General features: G+C 41.9%; 1 protein-coding gene across 1 annotated transcript in view; it reads left to right on the top strand.

The window, feature by feature from the left end:
• ARHGAP11A (Rho GTPase activating protein 11A) overlaps positions 1-20,286 on the top strand; it is a 55,766-nt gene that overhangs the window by 12,773 nt on the left and 22,707 nt on the right. The window contains exons 2-6 of the mRNA XM_077464751.1: positions 548-618; positions 9,960-10,056; positions 10,715-10,971; positions 11,058-11,218; positions 16,370-16,516. Coding sequence (XP_077320877.1) covers positions 548-618; positions 9,960-10,056; positions 10,715-10,971; positions 11,058-11,218; positions 16,370-16,516 — 733 coding nt within the window. The remainder of the gene's footprint in view (positions 1-547; positions 619-9,959; positions 10,057-10,714; positions 10,972-11,057; positions 11,219-16,369; positions 16,517-20,286) is intronic.

The following is a 20,286-nucleotide window of genomic DNA, read 5'->3' as shown; positions in this document are numbered from 1 at the left end:
AGCTTATAACCCCATCAGTTCTATTAAGAATGTAGAGGTTTGGCTGGAATTCTGCTTGAATTTTGATTTAAACGCAACATTTTAAAATGTGCATTAATAAAAAGGGGAATAAACGTTTTTTTAATTTAATTTTACCAAAAAAAAAAGTTTGAGTAGCAAGGAAGATTTTATGCTACTGTCTGTGATTCATGATATTTTGAAGAAGAGACCATAATTGCCTCACATTGGAGATCTGGGTGTATTTTACCAGCAATGCTCATATTGTTTTATTTATTTATTTTCCATTGGGTAATGCTAAAACTCCAGAACTCTCTCTTGCTTTCAACATCTGGGAGAAAGCATGAAGTGCTCTCCTACTCCCCACTTTAGCTGCTGTTACCAGAAATGTGTCCCATTGGTTAACCATCCGTGTTTTTTTTTTTTTTATTCATTTTTTTATGAGAAACGTGCTTGTTTGTGCGTCGGGCATGCATATATCTGTCTGCTTTTGACATTTCTGTTTATCAAGCATAATTATTATTTATTTTTCTTTTTTTTTTTCTTTTAGGATAAAATCTTTGGAGTACCTATTCATTCCTTGACACATTTGTTTATTCCAGAGTATGGGAACATTCCAACGTGAGTATAAACACAGGAGATTTCTACTGTTTTTTTTATTTATTTTTTTCACTGAAGGGTGTCTGTGTCGATACCAAGTATTTTCACAAGCACTGAAATTGATACCGAAACCAATACTTTGTGGTGCAATTTGCATCCATACAAAATGAATGGGAGCAAATCGCACTGCAAATCGCATTCGATTTCCCTCCTCCCCTCGCTCGTGTGTGTGTGTGTGTGTGTGTGTGTGTGTGTGTGTGTGTGTGTGTGTGTGTAATGGAGTTAGTTATGTAGCATGAGGCTGCATATTCTGCAATATTTACATTTTTTGTAAACAAATGCAATGAATCTAAGCTCTGCAGCTGAGATAACAGCATGCATTGATGCAGTCACACAATTTCACAGCAACTATGAGATAAAACAAAGTTCAGGAATATTCCTTTATCACATTTTTTGAAAATCTATGTACACTACAAACTGTATGATTGAATCGGTTGTGATATTTAAAGTGGAGGGCCACCCTGAAAACAAAAAAAATATTAAAAATTACAAAAAAATATTAAAAAAAAAAAATGAAAAATTTTTTTTTTTTTTTACTTACCAGAAATGCCTGTTGCTAGGCACTTTCTCCTAATCTTCCTCTTCCTCCTCCGCGGAGATCTTCTGTCTTCGTCGCGGCGTCTTCTGGGTAATGAGTCGCGCTGTGTTCTGGGAACTGTGTGTTCCAGAACACAGCGCGTCCCATTCAGAAAGCGCTGCGGGACTCGCGCATGCGCAGTAGCTGCGGGACTCGCGCATGCGCAGTAGGAAACGGGCAGTGAAGCCGTAAGACTCCACTGCCTGTTTCCCTTACAAGGAATGGCAGCACCGGGACCCGAGGGACGGGTCGGCCTCGGGCGGCCGACATCGCGGGCACCCTGGACAGGTGAGTGTGTTGATTAAGTCAGCAGCTGCAGTGTTTGCAGCTGCTGACTTTTTTTTTTTTTTTTTTTTGTATAACCGGCCCTCCTCTTTAATAACCTGACAGCTTATTCTAAAATGGGAAACCTTCATTTTGTTTGCAAATATTAAAGATTCTAACTACCAGCAACAATAAGTCCCTACATTTAAAGAGCACCTGTCATTTTAGAGTCCTCATGGTAGCGCCTGTTAGCGGGCATCCACTTGCCTTGTTGTGTCACTACCGCATTACCAGCCGTCCCATTAAAGCAAATGGGACTGTCTGTGAGTCAACAGCGTGTCAGAGGTGGAACTGCTGCGGGACAGAGATAACAGTTGCTCTTTAAAAATTCTGATTTAAATCAAGGTATTTTACTAGCGATTTAAATTGACTTGTTTTCAATCAAATATGTGGCCCCTCTTGTCTGGGCTTTTTTTTTTTTTTTTTTCCACAGAGACTGGGATCTCGCTGAGAGCCCTGAGCCCAGTTCTATTATTCGGGACCTGGAATGTCTGATTCTGGGTCACCTGATCACTGCAATAGCCTCTGATTGGCTATCACAGTGATCAGTCACTGTGAACCCCGCCCCTGTGTTTTTGGTCTCTGAATTGACAAGACATATACATTGGACCAATTGCTATCTGCAGGCCCACTTCAGGGAGAGGACGCTGGCGCTGTCTGTTTGCCGCTTCTTCAGGAGTGTGAGGGCTGAGCCAGGAAGAGCTGTGGCTGATCCGCAGCGTGAGAGGTTGTGGTGTCACTACTCATGACAACTCCGAGCCCTGCTGAATCCATCCCATCATCTGGCTGGTTAAACTGAATACTAGCTTTCAGTGAAAGGCCGGACGATCAGTGATCACCTTCCTCCTATGAACCCGGCCAACAGACTGTTTTGACAAAGAGGAAGCTCTGTGACTGAAGCCGTGCTGAGGATCCAAGTCAAGGGGAGACTCAGCGGTCTGCTGACCGAGGATTCTTTGATGGCAGTGATGAGCAGGGACAGGTAAGGGGAGTAATGAGCGGAATGTGACTGGAGACCCTGAAGCTATATCGGCTGTGATCAGAGACCAGAAACCTGCTTGTTAGCATTCCTACTGGCCAACATACCTGCCTGTCTAATAGACTTGGCTATCTGCATGCTTAGTGGCATATATACCTTCCTGGCTGCATACCTACCGGTCGGTACCCCTGCTTGTCTGTAGACCTGCCTGTATATCTGCCTGCTGGTACTCTGAGAGAGTGGAGTGGTGACCAGAGAACTATGTTGTTACTGTCAGCGAGCTGATAAATCTCAGCAGTTTTTTCACCCCATCGTGCATTGCAGTGATTAAAAAACTGGAACTTCTCCGCCGTCCGCGCTACATCCATAGAAGTTCTCACAGAAAGTTTGTTTACAGACAAGCCATACCATCCCGGCTGTCTGGTCAACAACGCAAACTGTTATTCCACGCATGCGTCATGGGAGTGCTGTCTCCTATCGGATATGTAGTGTGGACGTTTCCATGATATTTCATTCATGATCATATCCTGGATAAATGTCTGGACTATATGTTCCTGGCACCAACCAAATACCTTTTTCCTCTTTAAATGGAAGCTGTCCCCAAGGATATAGCTATTTCCAAAAGCTTGCAGCACAGGGCGCAGTGGGGGCCTGTCCGTCATTCATCGCAGCGATCTGGAGCTATCTCTGCAGCCATTACCTGAACTGTCTTCATTTGAATGCCTTGCATTTAAATGTAAGTCCCCTTCACCTGTGCTGTTTCTCCGACTTATCGACCACCAAAATCAAACCCATCATTTATTACTGAGATGTCAAATCTTTTCACAACTTTCTGCACATCCTCTGCCAATGTTATAATTTTGGGCAATATGAACATCCACGTTGACACCCCTTCCTGCCGTTTTGCAGCTGAATTTCTTCAACTACTGGATTGTTTTAACTTAAAGCAACTTGTTGGTGTCCCCACACATACCAGGGGGCATACCTTGGATCTGGTCATTACAAAATCTGCTCCTCTTGCCAACCTGCAGGTGTATGATCTAGGTATGTCTGATAACAAGAGCATCTCTATGGATTTGTCATCCCCCTTCTGGCCTTTGCAGGCCTAAGCGGAATATCTGTTTTAGAAACCTAAAAAACATAAACTCAGACCTTTTTGGCAGCTGACTTTGAGCATCTTTCCATGCATTTTTTTTTATCAGCTAATGAAGCAGTGGATTATTACAACGGTCAACTTAGCAGCCTCTTGGACCTCCATGCCCCTGTTAAAACAAGAAATTTTTTGCAACCAAACACTGCGCTATTCTTACCGTAAAATAAAAATAAAATGAAACACACAGGAGAGCTGCTAACACATCACTAGGGTATCGAGTGTAAGGTAATCAATGCTATATAAAAGTGTAGCGCTTCTCAAGACTTCAAAAATCAGACATAATTATGCCTTCCTTATATAAGCATAATGAGTACAAACTTATACCAATATATTCAGTGAAAGATTCCACTGTGAAATAGTGCACATAACATATAAAATCTCATATAAGCACTGATTGCTATATAAACACATACTTGTGACTATAAAGTGAAAAAAGGATTTAAAAAAAATCCAAAAGACAAAAAATTAAGAGGAAAAAAAAGTCCCAATAAGACAGTACAGAGTCTCTTGTGTATAATATCCTTCTATGGTCCACAAGTGTGCAGGAAATATGTTACACCTCCTTCATAAAAAACTCGTGCATAAACCACGTGATGTTCCCGTCACCAAGTGAATTGAACGCTTACCGGAATTATTGGATCCTCACAAATTTACATTTGGGGAATCATACAAACTTATGCAAACATATGCAGATTCTTTCAGCAGCCAGTTTTCCAGGGGGACCTCGAATATAGCTAATCCCTTCGTATGCTGAGAGGTATTTTAACTCCAGCCAGACATATCCGTAGGAATAGTTAAATACATATAAAGAAAAAACAGGGACCAAAAATAGTGTAATTCCGTTTTTTATAGAAAATTAAAAAATAAAAGTACAAAACTCTTATGTGTACAGTAGTTTAAGCGCTTATCAAGATAAAACACGATTGCAGTGGAGTCCCGACGCGTTTCGTCGTAGAAGACGTCATCTGGGGTACCACTCGACTGCAACCTACTTACTTAAATACCAAGACCCCCAATTAGGCACAAATTCATTCAGCCCGTGTCACCGGATATTACTTCCGGTATAAAATGGCCGCCGGCGTGCGTTCCACGCCTCATTATGAAATAATTCCAAAAAACAGGGTTAACTTCAATTGTATTATGTTATATATAAGTCCATATTGCAAAAACATGCTCGACCTCTTTTTGGAATTGTAAAACCTCACCTTAGCTGCTCCCCTAAGGTGATGTTTTACAATTCCAAAAAGAGGTCCAGCATGTTTTTGCAATATGGACTTATATATAACATAATACAATTGAAGTTAACCCTGTTTTTTTGAATTATTTCATAATGAGGTGTGGAACGCACGCCGGCGGCCATTTTATACCGGAAGTAAGATCACAGTGGAATCTTTCACTGAATATATTGGTATAAGTTTGTACTCCTTATGCTTATATAAGGAATGCATAATTATGTCTGATTTTTGAAGTCTTGAGAAGCGCTACACTTTTATATAGCCCTGTTAAAACAAGAACAGTCACCTTCACCCGTTCAGGTCCCTGGTTTACAGATGAGCTTCCTAAGATGAAGGCAACATGCCGGGTCCTTGAGTGGCGCTTCAAAGCCTCTAGTCTCACTGTTCATAAACAAATCTACCGGGAGCATCAACAAAAATATGCACAGCCTCTTAAAGAGGCGAGGTCACAGTTTTTCTCCAATGCCATCAGAAATAGCCCAGGAAATTCTAAGCCGCTTTTCTCCACTGTAAACCAAATTCCCCTCCACTTACTGCCCTTACAGAAGAGCAGTGCAATAAATTCATGGATTTTTTTCAAAAATTGCACATATTCGTTCTGCCCTTTCTGCTCCTCCCACTCAAATTGTTTCCCCATCACAGATCATTTCTCAACCTTTAGGGTCCTTTCACACGGGGCGGATCAATGCTGATCCACCCCGTGGATATCCGTTTGCTCAGCGGGGATCGCTCCGTCGATCCCCGCTGAGCAGGGAGATGACAGGTCCGTCTCTGCACACTGCGCAGGGACAGACCTGTCACAGCGCCGCTCTCCCCTATGGGAGATCGGATGACGACGGACCGCAGTGTCCGTCGTCATCCGATCTGCAGACGGATGGAAAAATAGCTTTTTCCTCCGTCGCACTTTTTCGGAGCGGCTCGGATGTCAGCGGACTTGTCACCGCTGACATCCGACGCTCCATAGAGCTCTATGGAGCATCCGTTCAGGTCCGCCTGAAAAACTGACAGGCGGGCCTGAACGGATCGTCAGTGTGAAAGGGGCCTTAAACTGTTTTCTTGAGGTGTCGTCAGATGAGGTGCAGAACATCATCAGGAAGATGATACCTTCCACCTGTTCCCTGGACCCTCTTGCAACCTCCCTGGTAAAAATTCATATTACTGTCCTAAGTCCCCTGATCACTGCTGCTATAAATGATTCTCTCCAAGCTGGTCACGTTCCTCTTGTTTTAAAAACTGCTATTATCAGACCATTGCTTAAAAAAAACTGCTCTTGATCCGGGAAGTCCTATCTAACTATAGGCCCATCTCCAATCTTCCCTTTATATCAAAAGTATTGCAGCACAGCACAGAGATTGCCCTCGTTAGCGTTTCTCATATCTGATGCTGGCTTTCTTTCCCTCCTCATCCTCCTGGACCTTTCTGCTGCATATGGTACTGTTGACCATGGCATGCTTTTAAATCGGCTCCACTTCACCACTGGACTCAATGAAACAGCCCTCAGTTGGTTCAAATCATACCTCACAAACTGGACAGTACATTTCCCTAGTTGCTCACTCTAACTGCCCGCCCGCCTGCCGCCATGGACAGGGAGTGCCACCCGTCAGTGAAGGAGAAAAATAACTTATTTGCAAAACCTTGTAACAAACAAGTGTGTGGGATTTAAATTTTTTTTTATATTCTCTTTTTTTGCTTGGCATCAGGCGTGTGCAATTCTTATTGCCCAACGCCCCCGTCCATGCATTTCTGGGCGCTGGGCAGCCAATTAAAAAAAAAAAAAAACTGCCTCCTAATTTTCAGCTGGCTCCTAGCTTCTAAGCAAATTTGTGAAGCCCTGAACTAACATACACGTGTGGTATTTCTGCGATCGTCAGGAGCGGGAAAATTTATTGTGGGTTCTCTGGTGATAGGTTATCGTAGTAGCAATAAATATACAGATGAAGTGTTTTTTTTTTTTTTTTTTTTTTTTTTTTACTATTTTGGGCCAGTTGTCCTTTTTGATGATATAAAAACAATCAGGTGATATCCATTACTATTTACCACCAAATAAAAGCCCATTTGTCCTGGAGAAAAAAAAAAGGTATAATCCACCTGGATGCACAAAGTAGTTGTGGTGATATGTACAACTTTACTAACACATGTCAAAGTTGCAAAATTGTGCTTGGGCATTAAGGTTTGTCCCCCCCCCCAGGCACAAAGGGGTTAAAGTACATATCTAGTCAAATCCAAATCTGCATCTCCAGCCCTGTGAGCACTTTCAGCGGCTGTGGTTTTCAATCATCGGCGGGACAGGGACACTATGCAGATTTGGATTTGACTAGATATGTATTTTTAATGTAAGTTGTTATAACATTTTTAATAAACTGCCCATTGCTCCATTAAATGATGCTTCCCCTTCTATACTGGGTTCACAAACAGGAGCGGTGGGGGGAATTGCATGTGATTCGCACAGAAATTACACCTCATTCCTGTTCAAATCGCATGCAACTCTTTGCAGTGTGATTTGCACCCATTTATTTTCCATGGACACAAATCACATCCCAAAGTATCGATACTTTGTATCAACGAGTACTTGACTGTCAGTATTGGTACTCTCTACTAAGAAGAAAAAAAAACAGTATTGGGGCAACCCTAGTTGCTTGTATAGGTCAGTGTCCTTGAAAAGCAGCCATACTGTCCAAATTTTCGCATAGGATGACATGTTCTCTTTGCTTATATTGACCAGTTCCTTCATCTCCACTACCTGATCTATTCTAGAAAACCATTCTGCGATCTCAGGTGTTTTAGTCAAGTTTCATAGTCGGGGAATACGTTTTTTTTTTTTTTTTTGTATGCAGTGGGTATTAGTCCTGTGGTATAGCAAGACTGAGACAGGGTTGAAGGCGAGCTCAAGGTATACAATTTTCTTGGTAAGGTGATGAACCTGGGTCCAAAAAGGGTGACTGCACAATCGGGACCACCATTAAATGTGTAGAAGTGTTCCCTTTATCCTGTAGGCATCTCTAGCTTTGGTCTGAGATTGCCAGTAGAAATTTGTGTAACCATGTCGGGGAGCCGTACCCTCTACTGCGGAATTTATCATTTTGTTTCCTTAATATTTACTTTGATGGAGCCCTGGAGAAAGTCTGTATTCATACACTCCCAGTCACACTTAGAAAGCATCAAATCTAAATATTTACTTCAGACATCAGCTGCCAAGCCCCATTTAGGCTTAGAGAGGAAAGGGCAAAGATTTTTTACATTCTTGCAAGGATTGTTGAGTGTGAAAGGTATTTTAGTGAAGATGTGTTGGGAGTAAGGCTTTATCACACCAACTGTTGAGAGTGAATCTTCTGAACTGGAACAAAGGGAGCGATAAAATCTTGGCAGTGGATCTATCCCCTCACCATAGCCATCCTTGCCACCTCTGATAAATAATTTCAAAGGGCTCATGCCATTTCAGCTTTCTTTGGCAAATAACGCATAAGAAGCAGAGGCAGATGTCTCTGCTACCCATGAGCATACCTATGGCTAGCTTTAAAGTGACCTTGTCACGTTGGCAAATGATAAATGCTGCTGGAACGTGCCACAGCTTCTGGTGCTCTGTCTCAAGCGGAATGTCAGGCCATTTTTAATCAGGTAAGGCCTCAATGCGTTCCTGTTGGCCCGTCACTGGGGTTCTGTGTCTCACTAAAAAGAACGTGTTGGAAAAGTGAACGACCTTCTACACTACCAGAAGGTGCCAAAGCTTTGCCCAAACAGTGGACCAACAATCCTGTGGAACAAGGGAACTAAAAGCTGCTGCTAGTATGTAGACACCATGATGTGGGTGGGCTGGCTGGCTGGCATCCTGCTGTGGGTGGCTGGCTGGCCTCAGTGGCCTGGCACCTTGCTGTGGGTGTATGGCTGGTTGGCGTGTCCGGCCGAGTGTGGAGAGGGAGGATTAGGCTCCGTGCATGTAGGCGTGATGACATTTTGTGCATGTCCCGCGCTGCCCTTCACACTGTCTGCAGGCTTCTGGGCCCCAAAAAGATATATCGGTCTAGATGGTGACTGATACCAATGTTTTGAAAAATTATGGTATCGCCCTTACCGATAATTGGTCGATCCCTAGCAGGTTCACACCACAATTTTTGCATTCCAAATGCGTGTTTGATGCTTTTCAATGTAGGGTTTTTCTTTGTTTAAATCTTAGGATAATGTGCATTCCATACAGAAAAAAGATGCAGCAGGTTCTATTTTTGACTGCACATGTGTGAGCTACGGCCATTGGAAAATGCTGAAAACACTGTGTGTGCAATGTTTGATGATTTTTTTTTTTTTTTAAACGCACTGGACTACATCTGGCGTGAAGCAGCCCTTATTTCAGCAGACAGCTTTTTTTAGTAAAGTGGGATGATAACATTTGATATTCTTAAAGCTGTATTAAACCCACAACCAAAAATTATAATGCAGCTTACCAATCATTAGATGTGGAGGCTGCATTCATTTTTATTTTATTTGATTTTTTCCCCCCAGTTTTTAACTGGTAGCAAACACACCATGGGTGGGAGTGTTGAGTGCACTAGCAAATTTAAATACACTAATAAATTGAAGCCACACTCCAGCTAACACTTTATAAACCATTACAGCAAACAGATTTTGCCTTCTGGGATTAAGGTTTTATATACAGTAACTAAAAGCTGATCATTGTAAGCACCCCTGCCAGTTTTAAATGGTTTGTCTCTTCCCAGTAACTTGTATATCTCCAAGAGGGTTTGTTCTTTTGAAAAACAACAAACCTACTGGCTGAATCACTAGATAAAAATAGAAGAAAGCATTAAAAAAAGAACAAATGCAGCCAGCACATCTAAGAAAGCTGCAATATGTTTGTTTTGGGTTTATTACTACTTGAACACATTCATTGAATAAATATTTTAATTATGAAGGCCATTAATGTAAAAGATCTTTTTAATACATGATCCACCTGAAGATTTGTTTTGTATTCCCCCCCCCCCCCCCCCCCCCCCCCGCTCTTGGAGGAAAAACACATGTCTGATAGTACTTTATATATTTCAGGTTCCTTGCTGATGTTTGTAAGTACTTGGAGAGCCATGCTGACACTGAAGGGCTTTTTAGGAAGTCTGGATCTGTTGTGCGACAGAAACTGCTAAAGGTAACCTTTTTAATTAAGTCAATGCGTTTATTTCCTTTTTACATTTACTACCTAGTTGTTGCATAACCTTAAAGAGGAACTTCCGTTGCTCCTCCTTGATTTTATTTTATTTCTCTACACTTGCCTATCATGCAGCATTGACCTGGATTTAGATACTTGACTCCCCAGCAGATGTAGCATTGTTCAGCTGAGCAGTTGTAGCGGCCCAGGTCTTGCGCCACCATCTTAGTCATGCTCAGTCATAGTTATTCCTACCCCTGCAGCCTCCTGAAATGTGAAGTGGAAACCCAGGAGGGTGAGGCAGCAGGCATAAGTCATTCTCCCCTAGGTGGTTTGGTTGGACCAGGACTAAAGTGTTTTAAAAATAATATGGCCAAAAAAAATGCAGTTTCATATCATGGAGGGTAGTGGTCGTGCACAGAGCTTTAGATGATCTAGTGGGAATCGGCTTTAGGTCAATTTTTAATTGAAGAAATATTCCCAGAAATCGTTTTAGATTCCAATTGTTAATGGATTTGAAGATGTTCACCATGGAGGAAGGTACACTGTGTGCTTATGTGTGGAGCAGTCAGTAGTTAATTTGGAATCATGCAAACTTCAGTGTTCTATGTTCTTCATGCACTAATTTCTGTGGATTTTTGTCTTTTGCTTTTCATAGACTAAGCTTGATGGAGGAGATAATGACCTCTCGGATGCTCTTCCCTGTGATGTGGCTGGCATCCTCAAGCAGTTTTTCCGAGAGCTACCAGAACCCATTCTTCCTGCAGATCTCCAGGATGTGCTGAGCAAGGCCCAGCAATTGGGCAGTGATGAGGATAAGGCCACTGCAACCATATTGATATCCAGCCTAATGCCTGAACGGACAGTCCCTATCCTGCGTTACTTTTTTAACTTTCTGCAAAATGTGTCTATGAGGTAAGAATTTCACTTTGGGTAGACTTGCTTATCAAAAATACAAATGGTGTACATATTTACTTATTATAGATTAATATCCCCTGCAGATCTGACACCAACAAAATGGACAGCAGTAATCTGGCTGTGATATTTGCTCCTAACCTTCTACAGACAGGGGACAGTGACAAGATTTCTGCAAGTACAGAAAAGAAGCTGCGGGTTCAGGTAGCAATAGTGCAAACTCTGATAGACCAGGCAGCCGATATAGGTGAGTGCTAAGGTTTCATTGTAACCATGATATGCTATTGATTTTTGTGTCATTAAGTATACAAAAAAATTTTTCTTATATAAAGTATCCTGGATGCGAGGTTCTATTAGCATGTAATATAATGTGCACAATTGCAATACAAGTCATATTGTGATTGAATGTTATTAAAAACTACCTTTCCAATCTGCAGCCGCTGCCATTTTCTATAAATGCAATGCAATATGGCTACATGGAGGTGTTCTGTACACAGAGTGTGTACTGACCACTCCTCAGAAACATAATTTCCTGCTTGTGTGAATGGCTCACCAATTTTCCCAGAAGTCAGATTTCAGGCATCCTCTGCAACAAAAATCTCATTTTTGGTGAGATTTTTAAAAGGGACACGTCTAAAGGGATGCAGGCCCAGCAGATTTCCTCATTAGTGCTCTACAGCTTCCACAGTTGACTGATAATTATGAAACCGCTCCCATTAGACCCGCTCAGTACAGGGGCAGAGACAAATGCACATGGATTTCTTCAGAATAAGAAAAGGTTATTATAGTATTAGTAGTGAACCTCCATAAGCTGGCATGTGTACTGAGCTCGTGTCAGCCCGGGGCATCCTTTCTAACCCATTGTTTTGTGAGTAATGTATTTGGCTGTGTTCAAAATGCTCAGCCTTTGGAACTGTGCAGCATCATAGAGTCAGTCTTAAAGTGGTTGTAAACCTGAAAAAAATCCCTGTAAGACAAAGGCATAATGAGCTGGTATGCATCGTATACTAGCTCATTCTGAAATACTTGCCTTAGATTGAAGCTGCTTCAGTGGCTCTGCACACCGCTGTGACCGGCAACGTGTGTCCCAAAGTTCTTCCTGGCTTCGTGAGCTCCGGAGCTGCAACAACGTCACTCCCACACATGCACGCGGGAGCCACCAGTCATGGCATGCTGCTGAAGAAATGGCACGGGCAAGCAGTTTCTTCGGTGCGCATGTGCAGATGACGTTGGTGCAAGCGTATAAGGTAAATATCTCCTAAACTGTGCAGGTTTAGGAGATATTTAGAGTACCTACAAGTAAGCCTTATTATAGGCTTACCTGTAGGTACAAGTGGTGTAACAAAAAGGAACAAAGCATTATCCCTCCTATGGTGTGTACTTGTCTCAGTTATGAGCACTAAGTATAATTTCTGTCTGGTGTGTGAATCACTTCTGACAAGTTTTCTTGACACCAATAGAAAAATGGTGACGAGAAAGACCTCCAGTAGTTTGACAGGTTCAGCTCTGTTCCTGTATGCCGTGTGGATGTTTCCCTTCCCTCCAATTAACTCTTAGACCTCTCCTCACTAAGTTCTGCTGACTGTAACCTCAGCTCTCTGCCCACTCTCAGACAAGTTGTAAATTCAGCACTTACAATGGATGTAGTGAAGAGAAGGCTGCTGGTAGATGGGTACAACTTATGTAGGAGGATTTACTTCATCTGTGTATACCCTGAGGCCAGTAACTTCCCTGGGAAAAGATTTCAGACTGTAAACTGTATAAAAAAAATTAAAAAAATAAAAGTTTATATATTCTATCTGAGCGAAAAACCGGGATCTGTGTTTATAAACACAAACATCCCCCCTACAGTTAGAACACACCCAGGGAAAACAGTTAACCCCCTTCCCTGCCAGTGTCATATAGTAATCAATTATTGATTGAATAATTATTATACTATTTTTAGTTCTGATCGCTGTATAAATGTTAATGGACCCAAAATATTGTCAAGTGTCCAATCTGTCATCCGCAATGTCGCAATCCTGATAAAAATCACAGTACTCCGGCAAAAGGCTGCACCCCACTAAACTGGAAGCAGACTCCGCCTCCATCAGTGGCCGTTTGGTTGAAAAGAATAACGGACATGCACAAAATGGAGGACTTGGCCACGGAAAAAAGGCCTAAACGTGAAGTTTTCCAAAAAATGGTTCCACTGGCACGAATTCATCTACTATGAGGAGTACAGACAGCTAGTAAACTGACCCCCCCCCCCAACACCCTCTGACAGCTTCGCAGACGGGGACTGAGTGTGACTGGATAGGGGTACTAATCGCTAATCCTGCCTGACCAAACCCCCCCTTCTGTCTTTCCCTCGCCCTCCTTAACACCCCCCACCCCCCCCCCCCCCATATGTCTTTATTTTCTCTTCTATTCCCCATCTCCCTACTCCCCACTTTACCCCTTCCTTCTTCCGCTCCTTGTTTATAACATCAGCACAAGGATGCTGTGATCATGGCGTCTGTTATTACTGGCTCAAATTCTCACCAATTCCCATAAAAACGGCGAATGCTGCAAAAAAGGGCCATTCAGGGTGCGGAGGACACCTGTTCCCTCTAAACATATATAACGACTCCATCCTGCTAAGAGAAAACATGGAAAGTCTCCTAACACTGTAATATATGCACGGGGATGTAGGGAACAATTATTTCACTGTAATTTACACCAATGGGGTCTCTGTATTCCTGCATGTTCTTCCTTCTTAAATAAAGAATTTACCAAAAAGAAAACGCAGGTCGCCACCATTTACTAGTTAACAAAACAAATAATAAAAATGACATCTATCCCCTATATTGTAGACGCTATAACTTTTGCGCAAATCAATCAATATACACTTATTGCAACTTATTTATTTTATTACCAAAAATATGTAGAAAATATCGGCCTAAACTGAGGAAAATTTTATTCGATTATTTTTTTTATTATTATTATTTGGGATATTTATTATAGCAAAAACTACAAAATATTGTGTTTTTTTGCAAAATTGTCGCTCTGTTTGTTTATAGTGCAAAAAATAAAAACCACAGAGGTGATAAAATACCACCAAAAGAAAGCTCTGTTTTGGGGGGGGGGTACATACATTTTGTTTGGGTACAATGTCACACGACCGCACAATTGTCAGTTAAATCAACGCAATGCAGTATCGCAAAAAATGGCCTGGCCAGGAAGGGGCAAATCCTTCTGGGGCTGAAGTGCTTAATTTACCTACAGCTAAATTAGCAACTTACTGTTGCTTACCTGGTGTCATCTGGCTGCCATTCTTCACTTTTCCTGCAGCAATGCCTAAGAAACCATCACATTTGCCAGTTCTGTTACAGCTCTGGGTTGTTTGCCGCCCCCAAAAAAAGAAAAACCTCCAACCGCCACTGGTCTTGACAGCCTGGAATATCTGGGGCTTATCCTAGATTCAGTTCAAGCTAGAGCTTTTCTTCTTTGATCAAAATGTCCAACTCTTCATTGCGATAGTCACTGGAATCTCCACTTTTGCTTAAGAGTTCTGAGATTGATGGTAGCGTCCTATGTGGCAGATCTATTGCCTGGCAGATGGTCCATGGGCTCTTTATAGATCACCTGGATCTTCTGGCCGCAGGGTCAGTTTACCATTCTGCTTAACAGTTGCTGGCTTTGTTAGCATGTTAAGTCCAGGTCTTGAGGGCAGAGGCATCGCTAAATCTGTGATTCCTCTACCTTTAAAAGCAAAGAAGTCTGCCTCCTACAAGGTCTACAACTACAAGTCAAGAGCATACTTTGCCTGGTGCAAGGCAAGAATTTTGTCAAAGTTCACAGTGGGACAAATTCTTACCTTTCTGCAAATGAGCCTGGGTCAGGATTTATCCCAGAGTACCATTAAGGGGCAGAGCTCAACAACAATCTTGTTATACCAGTAACTTCCTACGTGTTACGACCTTTGTGCAGGGTGTCCCTCATGTAGCTCCCCCTGTGTGCTCACCAGTGACTTTGTGGGATCTGAATTGTGTTCCCACTGGCCTTCAAAAACTGCCTTTTTTAAAGGTATAAGGGTTATTCAGCTTTCCATTCTAACTCAAGTGTAATTTTAGCCATCGCTTCTGCAAAGTCGTGTGCTTGAGCTGTTGGCTTTGTCCTGTAAAGAACCTTTTGTGGACTTGCACATGGACAAGGTGGTGTGCCTTAGGCAGGTCATAGATGGTTTGAATCTTGGCCAGTTCAGCAGAGATTTGAACAATGTATGAGCAGGCTGAATGTACCAAGATGATCAGTCAGCTTGGGTACAAACTGCTGGATTCGCTTGCAGTTATCGCTACCATCTGCTATAGCCACTAGCATTAATTATTGTCTTCTCCCAGCAGGAACGGCTTCCCCCACTGGGAGCAGACAATTGCTTGGCAGGAGGGATTCCCTTGTCAGCACTGTCTGTCTTGATGGGGGAATCGTGCAAATTTCTTTCCTGAAACCAAAGAAATTTGCACAGTCTATGGCCTGTCTTAGAGCCTCCTTTCTTCCTAATTTTGGTTTTGGCTTTCCATCTCAACTAGGAAGTAAATCTTGAGTCCCTCTGACTCCAGTTTATCAGAAGATCTCCACCCATTGCTTGGCTGCAGTTTGTCAAGCAGTGGTAGCAAAGCAAGGCATGCATTGCACAAAGATTCACAACTTGACTGCATGATTGTCATCCATGACGGTCCCTAGAAAGGGCAACCAGCTACTCACTACACCATTTCTTGGTGGCTCAGAGACATTGTTAGCCAAGCCAGTGGCTTCTTGCACATTTCAATGTCCAGCAATGGTTTTCCAGATTTGCAAGGCAGCCACCTAGTCTTTTATCTTGGTGGTGTGTGTGTTTGTGTGTGTTTTTTTTTTTTTTATTATTTTTTTTTTTTTTTATATACCAGCTGAATTTTCAGGCCTCATCTGATTCCAGCTTCAGAGACAAGTTCCTTCACTCAGCACTTTGTTGCAGGTAGCCCCAGTTCTGTTTTTGTGTGGGTCTGTTGTGTTTTTGCCCACCCACCTTTAGCTTATGCCCCAGTTGCCTCTGAATTAGTGTTTTTCAGTGAGAGAGAAAATGGGATTTTTGTACTAAATTTCATTTAAGGACACAGGTCCCATCCCTCTGTCTATCTGTCTATAATTTTGCTCTTGCTACTGCATTTCCACGAAACTGGAACATTCTCTAAATAGGGGGAATATATATTCCTTAATTATATGGTGCTAGTCCTTTTTCCTTTTCTTTATTTTTTTTTCCCCTTTGCCGATATCCTAGTCTTCCTGTATGTAGCAGTATAATTCAGTCTCCCAACTCTTGTGTCCTTCCATTTAGCTCCCATGTATATACTCTGTGTGTGTTTTTATATGTACACAATTTATTTTTATTTTTCTGTAGGTTGTGTGCCTAATTTCCTTCTTGAGAAAATACCAGGCATGCTTGGAATGGATGTTGGCTCTGATACCCCTGGAGCTGAGCAATTGGAGGAAGGTGATGCTGACTCCCCTGGTGAGAGGAAACGCAGGAGGCGGAGAAGTGTTGGAGGTAAGTTTTTTTTTTTTTTTTTTTTTTTTTTGTTCTTCACAGTCTTATCTCAGATCCAGGGCCTATCTTTCAGCAGTGAACAGTTGTAGGCATGTACTAATTTCTAACAGGGTGCAATCAGTTCCCATCAGGTTGAGGGGACTGTGGTGGTGTGTGGGTTTTTTTTTTTTTTTTTTCCTGTACATGAGAACCAATATAGCAGGATGTCCGGAATTTGAGATCTTCAAACTCAAGTTTTATTCAACCGAGAATCATACAGTATTAAAAGCCATCTTCAGCAAAGCTTTTTTTTGGTTAGGGTAAGGAAGTGTTGTAACTTGAGTGTTTTATGGATGATTTTAAATACTATCCCTGTCCCTAAAGGAGATTACTCTTGTTCTGTCTGATATTGCTCACCTGTGCAGGAAGTGTAAAAATCTCCCTTTATGGGGGATTGGCAAAAACATCCTGGCAGAGATTTTAACAGTTTCGCTTCAGAGCAGCTTTCCACACATAATTTAAAAAATGTTTAGGCCTGAAGATAATAATACTGGGAGTATGCTATAGGCCCTCTAACCTGATGGAGGAAGGGGAGACGGATCTCCTATCACAATTTGGATTAGCAGCAAGGATAGGAAGTGTTATAATGGTGGATTTTAACTATCCAGACAGACTGGTCGGAGAGAACCATGCATTCATCTAAGGCTCGCCAGTTCCTAAATGTCTGCAGGACAATTTTATGGGTTAGATGGTAGACGCACCAACTATAAATAAAGCGTTACTGAACCTACTGATTACCAACAATACAGACCTGATTATGGATGTGGAGATACGGGGCAAATTTAGGTAACAGCGATCGCAGGTCAATTGGCTTCAGTATAAATCACACAAATGGGAAATATAAGGGGAATGCAAAGACGCTGAATTTCAAAAGAGCCAACTAACCTAAACTACGAGCCCTGCTAGAAGGCATAAATTAAGATAAAATATTAGGATGGGTTTGCTTTAAGAGCATATTAAATAAGGGCATTAGCCAATGCATCCCACTGGGTAATTTTTAAAAGAGGGAGCAAAGGTATTGGAATGGATTAACTCCAATGTAAAAAATGCATATAAAGGCAAAGAAGAAGGCCTTCAAAAAATACAAGGTTAAAGGATCATCATCAGCATTCAGACTTTATAAAGAATGCAACAAGAAATGTAAGGGTGCAATAAGGACGGCTAAGATGGCACATGAAAAACGCATGCGGCAGAGAGAAAAAAAAATCCCAAGAAATTCTTTACATATGTAAAAAAGTAGGGCAGACCATATTGGCCCCATAAAGAATGAGGAAGGACATCTGGTTACAAAGGATGGGGAGATTGCAAAGGTATTGAATTTCTTCTTCTCAGTCTTCACGAGGGAATCGGGGGCTTCAGTAACCAAAACTGCAGTGTTTATCCTCATGACCCATCACAGGAAGCACCTCCATGGTTAACAGAGGACAGAATTAAAATTAGACTTGGGGAAACTTAACATTAATAAATCACCAGGACCAGATGGCTTGCAGCCGAGGGTACTTGGGGTACTCGGTCAAGTAATTGCCAGACCATTGTTCCTAAATTTCACTGACAGTCTACTGATTGGAATGGTATCAGCTGATTGGAGAAAAGCCAATGTGGCACCAATATTTACAGACCAGTTAGCTTAACATCAATAGTATGTAAATCTTGGAGAGGATGATAAAGGACTATATACAAGATTTTAGTAACGAAAACTGTATCATTAGCAGTAATCAGCATGGATTCATGAAGAATCGTTCTTGCCTAACCAATCTCTATTAACCTTCTATGAGGAGTTGAGTAGAGGTCGGCCGATAATTGCAGTTTTTTAATTAATCGGCATTGGCCGATTGTGCTGATAAAAATGCAGATTAGAACTAAAGCGCGACTTGCAAATGACTTCTGTAATAGAAGTCAATGCAAGTTGCGGAGTCTTCATTGAAGCAACTTTCCTCCTCTCTGGGAAGTCTGCCAAGAAAAGAGCAAAGAGATGCAATGTTTACACTTGAATGAATGAACTCAACTTGGTGTGTAGAGTTCTCAGTTTAACCATTTAAAGACTAAATTTTTTCTGACACTTGTTGCTTACAAGTAAAAATCCTGTATTTTCTGCTAGAAAATCACTTGGAACCCCCAAAAATTTTATATATATATTTTTTTTAGCAGAGATCCAATGGAATAATATAGCGGTTGTTGCAATGTTTTATGTCACACGGCATTTCAAATGCAATTTTTTTGGAAAAAAATACACTAACAATTAAAAAAAAAAAAAAACTAAAACGGTAAAGTTAGCCCATATTTTTTTTCATCCAAAAGTTTTGACTACCTGGTTTTTATTTAATATTTTTAATAGTGTTTTTTTTTTTTTTTTTTTTTATCTAAATCGTACATACAAGTAAACTGATTGGAGGTTTGTTTTGTTTAATAAATGTTTAAATGTAAGACATTTTCTGTATCACTTATGAAGGCTGCTTTCACACTGGAGCAGGCAGGCGTTGATGGTAAAACGCTGCTAGATTTATCGGCGCTTTACCATCATTTTAGCGGTGCTATTCGGCTGCTAGTGTGGCACATATAATCCAGCTAGTGGCCGAGGAAGAGGTTAAATGCGCCCGTGAAGCACCGCTGCCAAATCGCATTGCATGCGCGTCGGCAGTGGTGCCCATTAATATCAATGGGCAGGAGTGGTGGAGGAGCGGCATACACCACTCCAAACGTGCTGCGTGCAGGACTTTTTTTAACATCCTGCCAGCACATTGCCTCAGTGTGAAAGCACCCGGGCTTTCACACAGACTGCAGGGGAGCCGTTTTGCAGGCACTTTAGAGATGCTATTTTTAGCCCAAAAGTGCCTGAAAAACGCCCCAGTGGGAAAGGTGTCTGTTAGATTTTATGAGATGAAGGGGGGGGTGGGGGGGATGCAAAAAAATCAGCCTAACACTATCATATATCGGCCATCGGCTGCCATGATTTCTAAACATCGGCATCGTCCAGAGAAAAGCCCATATCAGTCGACCTCTAGAGTTGAGTTGCCATCTAGATAAAGGAAGGCCTGTAGACGTGGTGTATCTGGATTTTGCAAAAGCATTTGACACAGTTCCCAATAAGCGTTTACTGTACAAAATAAGGTCTGTTGGCATGGACCATAGGATGAGTACATGGATTGAAAACTGGCTTCAAGGGCGAGTTCAAAGGGTGGTGATAAATGGGAGTACTCGGAATGGTCAGGGGTGGGTATTGGGGTCCCCCGGGGTTCTGTGCTGGGACCAGTCCTATTTAATTTGTTCATAAACGACTTGGGGGATGGGGTAAACAGTTCAATCTCTCTTTGCGGACAATACTAAGCTAAGCAGGGCAATAACTTCTCCACAGGATGTGGAAACCTTTCCAAAAGATCTGAACAAATGAATGGGGTGGGCAACTGCATGGCAAATGAGATTCAATGTAGAAAAATGTAAAATAATGCATTTGGGTGGCAAAAATATAAAGGCAATTTGTACACTGGGGGGAGAACCTCTGGGGGAATCTAGGATGGAAAAGGACCTGGAGGTCCTAGTAGATAGGCTCAGCAATGGCATGCAATGCCAAGCTGCTGCTAACAAAGCAAACAGAATATTGGCATGCATTAAAAAGGGGGATCATCTCCAGAGATAAAACAATAATTCTCCTGCTCTACAAGACTCTGGTCCGGCCTCACCTGGAGTATGCTTTCCAGTTCTGGGCACCAGTCCTCAGGGAGGGATGTACTGGA

This window comes from Lithobates pipiens, unplaced genomic scaffold (assembly GCF_037356315.1).
Source record: "Lithobates pipiens isolate NorthernLeopardFrog02 unplaced genomic scaffold, aLitPip1_a1.2 Scaffold_30, whole genome shotgun sequence".
Taxonomy (NCBI): Eukaryota; Metazoa; Chordata; class Amphibia; order Anura; family Ranidae; genus Lithobates; species Lithobates pipiens.
This window is presented reverse-complemented; position numbering and strand designations above follow the sequence as displayed.